The 11103-nt window shown below is 22.8% G+C and overlaps 1 protein-coding gene across 1 annotated transcript in view; it reads right to left on the reverse strand.

Annotated features, from left to right (window-relative positions):
• LOC117172827 (ribokinase-like) overlaps window positions 1-11103 on the reverse strand; it is a 17731-nt gene that overhangs the window by 4268 nt on the left and 2360 nt on the right. The window contains exons 2-5 of the mRNA XM_033361074.1: window positions 9388-9520; window positions 6198-6324; window positions 5950-6111; window positions 2871-2962 (exon numbers count right to left, since the gene is read on the reverse strand). Coding sequence (XP_033216965.1) covers window positions 2871-2962; window positions 5950-6111; window positions 6198-6324; window positions 9388-9520 — 514 coding nt within the window. The remainder of the gene's footprint in view (window positions 1-2870; window positions 2963-5949; window positions 6112-6197; window positions 6325-9387; window positions 9521-11103) is intronic.

An 11103-nucleotide genomic window follows, 5' to 3' on the forward strand; every position in this document is an offset into this window, starting at 1 on the left:
TGAATTTTCAACAACAACAAAAAATTTCAATCCAAAATATAAATTTTCTCTCCAAATAGACGAATGTGTGATAAAATAGTTGCATTTTCTTTTTACCAAAAAAGGGAACTATTTGACAAAATACTTGAGTTTTCACAAAATATTTGATTTGCTTACCAATTAATTAAATTTTCTACCTAAAAAAATAAATTTTTTTAACTAAGAGAGGTGAATTTCAAAATCAGGAAGATTAATTTTAAACCCAGACAATTCATTTCCAAAAAAAAGAAGGTTTAATAAAATAGTTCAATTTTTAACCAATTAGTTTAATTTTCAACCAAAGAAATTTTTTATTTTAAATAAAAATACAGTTGAATTTAACCGAAAATACTACATTTTCTACAAAACAGTTGAATCTTTAACCCAAAAATATGGATTTTCAACCAAAAATATCAGGTTCAACAAAACAGTTAAATTTTCAACCAAATAAAAGATGAATTTTCATTAAATAAAGATTTTTGAGACAAAATAAAAGTTGAATGATAAATCCGAAAGTATGAATTTTAAACAAAAAATTTAATATTTAACTAAAGATATGAAATTTTTAAATAAAAAAGATTAATTTTCAACGAAAGATGAAAGAGTTACATTTTTATATGGGATTTTTTAATGAAGTACATGAAATGTTTAACAAATAGTTGAATTTTAAACTAAAAGAGATCAATTTTTCAACTGAAAATGGAAAAATAACATTTTCAACCATAGATAAATTTTCAACTAAAATTAGGAAATTTGCTACCAAAAAGGCGAATTTTCAACAAATAAAGATGTTTTAGCCAAAAATGAAAAAAAGTTCAACCAAATTGTTGAACTTATAAGCTGAAATTTTTTTTGTAAAACAGTTGAGTTTTCAACCCGAAAATATTAATTTTAAACCAAGAAGTTAATTATAAACAAAACAGTTGCATTTTTATCGAAAAAAAGGAAATTTCAAATTAAATCGAATGTTTTGAAAACAAAAAATTCAAACAAAAATGGAAAAGTTAGATTTTCAGTTTAAAAAATTAATTCAAACCACAAAAATATAGCTTTTAACAAAAAAAATTTATTTTCTTCTACCACAAAAGACGAAATTTCAACAAAATGAACAAATTGTCAAACAAGTTAAATTTGCAACTGAAAAAGATCAATTCAAAAAATATTTTTAGTACAAAAATTAAGTTTAAATAAAAATAATAACTTTGAACGAAGAAAATTTATTTTCTACCAAAAAAGACAAATTTTGACAAATATATATGATCACACAAATAGTTCAATTTTCACAATAAAAAAATAAATAAATTTTCAACTAAAAAAAGATGTAGGTATTTTTAAGCAAAAATGGCTTTCGTCCAAAAAAAAATTATTTTCTACAACCACAAAAGATGAATTTTCATTAAAATGCATGAGTTGTCACACAAGTTTAATTTTCAACTGAAAAAGAGCAATAAAAAAATATTCTCAGTGATAAAAATAATTTTAAACCAAAAACAGTTTTGAATAAAGAAAATTTATTTTCTAAAAAAAGACTAATTTTCAAAAATATATATGTTCGAACAAAAAGTTGAATTTTCACCCTAAAAAAGATTAATTTAAAGATAAAAAACAAATATTTTTAAGCAAAATTGGAAAATTTATATTTCCATTAAAAAATATCAACCTAAAAAGATGAACTGTCAACAACTAAAAAAATTGAATTTTACCTAAAACATAAATTCAACACATTTTTAAGAAATTATATGAATTTTTAACTGAAAAAGTTAACTTTTCAACCTTAGAATGAAATTTTTAACCAAAAAGATCAAGTTTCAACTCAGAAAAGAACAGTTAAAAGTTCAGTTGAAAAAATTAATTTGTATCAAAATAGTTAAATTTTCAAACAAAAATGAATTTTCAACAAAGAAAATTAACTTTTTACCAAAAATAGTTTAATCTTCAGTTTAAAAAATTAATTTTCAATTTAAAAAATGTATTTAAAACGCCTCTTTTATAGAAATTCCCTGATTTTTGCAAGATTTCTTTTCAAAATTTCGAACTTTTCCATGATTTTCAGGTTTTATCTGACATAAGGCCACCCTGTGGACTAAACTTTATTCAAATTATTTAATTATATTTATGAAAATATATATATATATATATTTTTTTTTTAGACTTTATTTCTTTGGTGGAAGATTTAACTATTTTATTTAAACTTCGTTTTTCCTTAAATTAAAATTGTTTTTTTTTTAAACTGAAAATGTAACTATTACATTTTTTGTTAACAATGGACGTTTTTTAGTTGAAAATTCATGTCTCTTGTTAAATATTCATATTTTTGGGTTTAAAATTCAGCTACATATTTGGTTGAAAATTTATCTTTATGAATCGAAAATTAAATTGTGACGTTAAAGTTTCAACTATTTTTCTGAAAATTTATTTTTTTGTTTAAACTTTAATATTAAAAAAAAATTCATCTTTTCAAAATTAGTTTTTTTTTCGTTGAAAATTCATGTCTTTTGTAGAAAATTCGTATGTTTTGATTGAATATTATTTAATTTAAAAAAAAAAATGATTTCTTTGGTTGAAAATTTAATTATTTGGTTGAAACTTCCTTTTCTCTGAAATAAATTTTTGTTACAAAAAAAAAAATTTTAACCAAAAAGATGAAGTTTTAATTTAATAAAAATAGTTAAAAGTTTAGTTAAAAAAATGTATCTGTATCAAAATAGTTCAAGTGAAAAGTAAAAATGAATTTTTAACAAAGAAAATTATTTTTTTAACAAAAATAGTTAAATTTTCAGTTAAGCAAATTAATTTTCAATAAAAAAAAGAATTTTCAACCAAATATTAAAATTTATTTATGAGAACTATACCTCTGTTTCATTGACACAAAAAATGTCGGCGAGACTCAGAATTTCGGGATCAATGCTTTTCACTGCAGGGGCTCCATTTACAATCGAAATGCCTATTTTTTTTAAACATAAGTTAATTTTCCACTTTAAATTCTAAATAAAATTGAAAAAAAAAAATGTTAAAAAGAACTTAAATGGGGGCCGTTCGAAAACTACGTCACATATTCAGAGGGGGTGGGGGTGTAACAGGATTTGTGTCACTGTGATTTTATTTTTGTTCACTGTTTTCAAGAGACTTCATCTTTTGCTCGTTTTTCCGCTTAAATGCAATAATATAACACAATAAAGAAATAAACTTTCAACAAAAAGTAGTTATATTTTTTTAAGTTAATTTTTAAAATTTTAAAAGTTTACTGTTATATTTTTGATTCAGAATTCATTTTTTTTACTTTTTTTTTAAATTCTACTAATCTGCTTGAAGTTTGAAAATTTGTTTTTTTAGTTAGAAATTAATTGTCTTAACTAATTCATTTATTTATCGAAAATTCCTGATTTATACTGGTAAATTCAACTATTAATTTTTTCATTGAGAATTAATATTCTTGGATTGAAAATACCTTTTTTTGTTTATTCGAAATCAATTTTTCCAACTTTAGGTTTGAAAAATCATTTCTTTGGCTGAAAATGTTACTATTTTGTAAAAAAAATGTATTGCAAATTAATTTTTTCAACTGAAATTTTAACTAATCCATTTTCGGCGGAAAATTAATCTTTTTTAGCGAAAAATTATAAACTATTAAATTTTTCATTTGGAATTCATATTTTTCCCTGTTTTTCAGAAACTTCCCCTTTTTCTTGTTTTTTTTTTCACTTAACTGCGAATTATATTAATAAAACCCAAAAAGAAAATAAACTTTAAGAAAAAAAATGTTGTTTTTTTTTTCGTTAAAAGTTAATTCTTTTTAAATAAAAAGTTTACTGTTATATTTTTTATTCAGAATTCATCACTTTTCGTTAAAAATTCGACTATCTGGTTCATGTTTGACATATTTGGTTGAAACTTTTTTTTAAGTAATTTTTTAAACTGAACAAATTGTTTTAATTCAACTATTAAATTTTTTAGTGAGAATTCATGTATTTTGGTTGAAAATTTTAATATTTTGTTGAAAATACTATTTTTTGTTGGAAATCAATTTTTTTCAACTGAATATTTGACTATTCCATTTTTAGTCGACAATTCTTATTTTTTAGTGTAAATTTAAATATTTGGTTGAAACGTTTTCTTTTTAGTCTAAAATTTATTTATTTTCTTGAAAATTTTATTATCTTGTTGAAAATTCGGTGATTATTCTTTTGTTGAAAATTGCTTTTTAACTGACAATATAACTAATCCATTTTCTTATTAAAACTTAACATTTCTACAGTTGAAAATTCATTTCTTTTGTTGAAATTTCGTCTTTTTTGGTAGAACATTATTTTTTATTGTTTTCTTTCGTTGAAAATTTAACATTTTTGTTTAAACTTCGTTTTTTCTTAAATGAAAAATTTTTTTTTAACTGAAAATGTAACTATTCCATTTTTGGTTGAAAATCTACGTTGTTTAGTTGAAAATTCATGTCTCTTGTTAAAGATTCATATTTTTTGATTGAAAATTCAACTGCATATTTGGTTGAAAATTCATTTTTGACCAAAAATAGAATAGTTACATTTTTGGTTAAAAAAAATTGTCATTTAGGAAAAAACGATGTTTCAACAAAGTAATTTAAATTTCAAACAAAAAAATCAATTTAAACAAAAGTAAATAATAATCTGCCAAAAAAATTAATTTTCAACAAAGGACACGAATTTTCAACTTACTTTTGAAAATTATTGTTTAATTGACATGGTAATTATTTCATTTTTTGTTTAGAATTCAACTTTTTTTTCAGTTGAAAATTAATTTTTTTCGGTAGAATATTATTTACTTTTATTTTTTAATTGATTTCGTTTGGTTGAAAGTTTAATTATCTTGTTGAAACTTCGTTTTTTCTTAAATGGAAATTATATATTTTTTTTAACTGAAAATGGAACTATTCTATTTTTGGTTAAAAATTTACCCTTTTTTAGTTGAAAATTCTACTATATAGTTGAAGATTTATCTTTGAGAATAGAAAATTTAACTATGTCGTTTAAATTCAACTTTTTTTTTTGAAGCCTTAGTTATTTTGTTCAAAATTCTATTATTTTGTTGAAAAATTAAAAATTTTGTTGAAAATTTAACTACTTTCTTGAAAATTTAATTATTTTAAAGAGAATGCAACTATTCGGTTGAAAATTGAATTCATTTAATGAAATTCAACTATTTTATTGAAAATTTAATTGTTTTGTTGAAAATTTAATTATTTTGTTAAAAATTCATCTATTTCGTTAAAAAGTCAACTGCTTCGTTAAAAAATTTATTATTTTAGTGCAAATTCATCTGGTTTGTTAAAAATTCATCCTTTTCTTAGAAAGTGCAACTGTCCAAATAAAAATTTATTTTCATTTTAGTAGAAAATTTCTTGGTTCATAATTCAACGGTATTTTAACAAATGTGTTTAAAATTGAACTTTTTGATTAAAAATTTAATTATTTTGTTGAGAAATCGACTATTTTTCTGAAAATGTATAATTGCTGTTTTGAAAATTCATCTATTTTGGTAGAAAATTAATTTTTCTTTGATTGAAAATTAAAATATTTTGTGGAAAATATTGGATCTATACATTAATTTTATTTTAAAAAATCATTCCCCTATTGTCGTGAAAAATTACTTTATTTTCCCTGTTTTGAGGGCATTTTGGACTGTGAAGTCTATTAAAATATCATGTTTGTATTTTTTCATGTTATTTCCGGCATTTATCAAATTAAATGAAAGAAAAAATGTTCAGTCGAGGGGGGGGGGGGTGTAATTTATGTAACGTGACGTAGTTTTTGAATAATCTAATATGAATCAATATAAATTTCATAATTTAATTATTTAATAATAAAAATAAGAATAAAATAATAACTTAAATATTATTATTATTTAATTAAATTAATAATTTAATTCTATAAATAATTAAATTTTAATTGCTTTACAAACCGTGGTTTTTTTTAAGTCTTAATGCGTGTAAAGTTACATTAAGAGGCGTTTCAAATTGGCAGAGTAAAATAGAAGAATTTTTTATAACATCTGCTGCCTCGTCAACGTCTTTTGTTGATAATAATTCATTTGATCCTGGAATGATCACGATGCTATTTTCTCCTATGAAATAAAAAAATAAATAAAAACATGCATGTTACAAATTTTTTTTTTTTCAAGAAAATTACTTATTTGTTTATTTTTCTTACCATTTTCAGCAACAACAATTTGTGCCACGCCACTGTGAGCATCTTTCCTTAACTTTGAATAGGTAACATCAATGCCCTCTTTTTTTAATTTTTCAATATATTGTTGAGCGAATATGTCAGATCCCAACTAGACAAATTTTTATGAATAAATTATAAAATGTAGAATTGGAAAAAACGAATATATGACTGGGTTTTTAAATTTTTAAATCAAAACATTTTTTATGGGTAAAATTAGATACCAAATAATAATATGAAATAATATTTTATTCAGTTAGAATTTTTGAAAATATCAACCAAAATAATTACATTTTTTGTAATTGGATAAAGGAACACCTACGTATTTCAAATTTAAAAAAAAATTTCTGCATAATCTTTTCTCGATTCTTTGGGAGAACTTTATTTTTACTTTTCTACATTAAAAACAAAATTTTACAACATTTAATAATGCTTTTAATCACTAATTTGAAGTTATAAATTTGCTTTAAATATTTGAATACTAAAAAAAGTTTTTAATGTTCTCAAACTTTGCAAAGTTTTTAATTTTTCAAACTTTAATAACTTTTAACCCCCAAAATGAATAATCATAAATTTAATTTTTTTTAACATTAAAATAAGTAGAAGCGCTTTGATATAATTTTAATTCAATTTTAGTTTTATATTTAATTTTAATTTTAACAGTATTTAAGAAAATATCTTTTATTTATATATGAAATTTTATCTCAGAAGAAACTAGAAGCAAAGTAAAAAATTAATAAATTAATTTGGGACTTTATATGGCAATAAAAAGTTTTTAAAAGACATTATAGAATTCTGACTCTTTAATTTTGGATAAATGATCCATTTTAAAGATGTTTAAAATTGAGAATTAGCGAAATTTTTTAATTTTGAATGTTTATAGTTTAAATTCATTAAATTTTTAAAAAATTTTAGAAATAGACTAACAATTCAAAGTTCTATAATTTTTAAGAGTTAAAATTTGTACAAACTTTTTAATTTCGAAACTTTAAGTGTGCATAGTTAGAAAATCTTCTATTTTAAAATTTTATAAATAAAATTTCTTAAATTTTGCTGATTTTGAAGATCAAAAGTCAAGTTTTTAATTATAAATTTTCCAAATTGACGAAATTTTGTATGTGAATCATCAAAATTACAGAATTTTTAATTTTTAAGCTTCAAACTTGCATAATTATAATTGTAAATTTTCAAAATAATTTTTTTTTAATTTTAAACCTCTTCAATTTTACAGATCTATAAATAAAAAGTTTTTAATTTTCATGATTTTGAAAATCGTAAATCAAGTTTTCAATTTTAAATCTTCAAAATCGAAGAAATTTTCAATTTAAATTATCAATATAGAGAATTTTTAATTGTAAGACTTTGAAATTGAACAATTTTTATTTGTAAATTTCCGAAATTGAAAACTCTTCAATTTTAAAGATGTGTATATAAAATTTTTTTTATATTTGGTGACCTTGGAAACCAAAAGTTAAGTTTTTAATTTTAAATCGTCAAAATTGAATAAATTTCGAACTTAGAACTTAGATAATTTGCATTTGTAAATTTACGAAAATAAAAAATCTTAAATTTTAAAGCTGTGTGAATACAAATTTTTAAACCTTGTTGATTTTGAAGATTAAAAGTCTAGTTTTCAATTCTAATTCTTCCAAATTTAAGAACTTTCGAATTTACAGAATAAAAATTACAGAATTTTTAATTTTTTACTACACGCATGAATCATTTTTATTGGTAAATTTTTAAAATTAAAAAACCTTCAATTTTAAAAATTTGAAGGTCGCAGGTTTACAATTTTTAAGAGTTACAAATGAAAACTCTTCAACTCTAAGTTTTCCAAATTGAAGAAATTTCTAACGGGAATCATCTAAAGTACAGAATTTTTAGTTGCGAAACTTAAAACTTGCATAATTTGTCATTTAAAAATTTTAAATAAAAAATTTTTGATTTAAAACACTTATATTTTACAAATCTATAAATTCAAATTCTTAAGTTTGCATGCTTTTGAAAATGCAAAACCAACTTTTCAATTCTAAATCTTTCAAACTCAAGAAATTTCAAACAGGAATCATCAAAAGCAAGACATTTTTAATTTTAAAACATCAAACTTGAATAATTTTTATTTATAAATTGATCAAAATTGAAAATTCTTTAATTTTATTACTGTATAAAGAAAAATAATTAAATTTGGATGATTTTGAAGATCAATAGTCAAATTTTCAATTTTAAATCTTCAAAATTGTAGAACAGTCACAAGTGAAAATTCTTTCACTTTAAACATATAGAATTACAAAATTTCTTCAAGTTTTCAATTTTAAAGATATGTAATTGAGAACTTTTTTTTGAATAAATCAATAATGAAGATTTGCAATTTAAGTCTTCAATTTTTAAGATTTAAAATTGAAGATTCATTCATTTGGAAAGTTTACAGTTTAAAATTGTGTAATTTTAAACATTTTTTGGAATATATACGTTGATTTTGAAGATTTTAAATTAGGATTTATACAATGTTGAAGATTTAAAATGGAAATTTATTCAATTTTATAGATTTTCAACAGACAATTCTTTATTTTTGGACATTTCAGTTAACTTAATCAGTGAATGCAAGTGTAAAATATTTTTATAATATTGATGTTATTTTGTCGTATAATAAATTTTGGAGAAACGAAAAAAAATCGACCTCGGTCAGGAATTGAACCGGGAACGACACTATAGACGAGTAGAGCATTAACCAATTACGTCAGCAGCGACCTCTGCTACCAATGAAATTCTAGTGATTAATTCCAATCAGAATAAATTCACTGAATCTGACTATAACTTTAGAATAAAAAAATACATAAAATAACATCAATGTTTTTAAATTGTATTCAGATTCAATAAAATTATTTAGATCCTATGAAAATAAGAGAAATAAGAAGCGATCTACTGCGGTCCCTGTGGCATAAATGGTTAACGTTCCACTTATATATAGTGGCGTTCCCGGATCAAATCCTGGCCAAAGTAGATTTTTTTATTTTCTCCAAAAACTATTAGATCAAGTAATAGGCACGATTAAAAATTAGAAATTAATTGCATAACAATGTTACATTTAATTTATTTTAACAAATATTTAACATTATATAACATTTATGTAATAATGTTATATAATCTTTATATAAATTATTACTATTCTTTATACCGAAGTAATAAATGTTGTAGAAGCTGCAAGTCTTGCTGCAGTTACACATTGATTGGCACCTTTGCCTCCAAAACTTTGCTCGAATTTTGATCCGAAAATAGTTTCGCCAGGTTTAGGTAAACGTGAAGAATATCTGAAATTTTAAATAAAATAAAAATGCCTCATTTATCTGATTTCTTTTAAATTTCCCTCTCATCACTCCCCTACTTCCCCTCACCTCATTTTTCCTAATATCCCCTACTTCCCCACTCCATATATTATCTCCTTACTTCCCCTGCTTCCCTCCCTTAATTCCTACACTCATTAACTTAAATCCCTTCCCTTACTTCCCCCACTTTGTCTCCGCCCATTTCTCATCGCTTTCCCAACCCTCATTCCTCTATTTTCCATTTCCTAATTTCTCCTCCCCAAATTTCCCCTAAATTTCTCTCCCATCACAACCCTACTTCCACTCCCTTCATTTTTCCTAGTCCTTCACTTCTCTTATTTCATCACTTCCTCTACTTTTTCTCCCCTAATTTCTACCCTTATCTTCCCTAAGCCCCTTTCCTCATTTCCCATAAGTTCTCCTAATTTCCCTCCTCCTGTTTCCTCTCACTTCCCCTCATCTGACCACCCTCTCCTAATTTCCCCTAACTTGCCCTCTCTTTATTTTCCTTCGGGTTATTTTACAAAGGACATATTTTTGTCATTTTTTAATGACTTTATCTCAAACTTTCCAGAATATTATTAAACAAAGGAAAGGTAAGGTAATTTACAAATTTTTTAAATTTACTTTCTGGTAATCTCCCAGATAAAAATTCGTGAGCGGTCGTTTCGCGCACGTCGATGCGCGCACGCAATGCTCGCAAGCATGCACCCGTCATCTCGTGACGGAACTATGTGATGCATACATGCGCGCACTATGATTGCAGTTTGAAATCTGCTAAAGTAAATATAAATTTATTATTATTATCTAACAAAAAGCATTATAAATTTTGAATTCAAATTAATAAGAATAAGAACTTTAAAAAATGATTGTGTGCAAAATAAAAATACGTTATTAAAAACATACAATTAAAAGAAGTTAAAACATAAAACTAAAACAAAAAGATTTAATTAATTATAAAATTAAATAATTAAAAAACGTATGAGCAATAATTATTAAGAAAAGAAAATGTATTAAATCGAAACCAAAAATGAAAATTTTCAACATATTAGTTTAATTTTCAGCTTAAAAAAAATTAATTTAAGACTACGGTGGAATACTTAAATTTTCAGCTAAAAAATTCATTTTGAGCCAAAGAAAAACGAATGTTTAACAAACAAATAGAATTATGAATCATCAACTGGAACTGCCTAATTTTCAGTTAAAAAATAAATATTCAACAAAAAACAAAGATTTATTAACAAAATAGTTTTTTTCAACCAAAGAGATGAATTGTCAACTAAATAAATTCTGCAGCATTTTGAATCGAGGAGATTAATTTGAAAAAAAAAGAATTGTCAACCAAATACATGATTTTTCAAACAACTAATTGACTTTTTTAATTAGATAACATTGAAAACATTCAAATTAAATTTATGGAGAAACGCCACAAGTTGCAATAAAATATTTTTTACCATTTTTTATTAATAAAAGGCGCACTTTTTTTATTCTAAAAAGACAATTAAAATGCTTTGGTTTCAATAAACCAATGCATATTATGAATTGGAATAATATAAATATAAATTAAA

Source organism: Belonocnema kinseyi, chromosome 1 (assembly GCF_010883055.1).
Source record: "Belonocnema kinseyi isolate 2016_QV_RU_SX_M_011 chromosome 1, B_treatae_v1, whole genome shotgun sequence".
Taxonomy (NCBI): Eukaryota; Metazoa; Arthropoda; class Insecta; order Hymenoptera; family Cynipidae; genus Belonocnema; species Belonocnema kinseyi.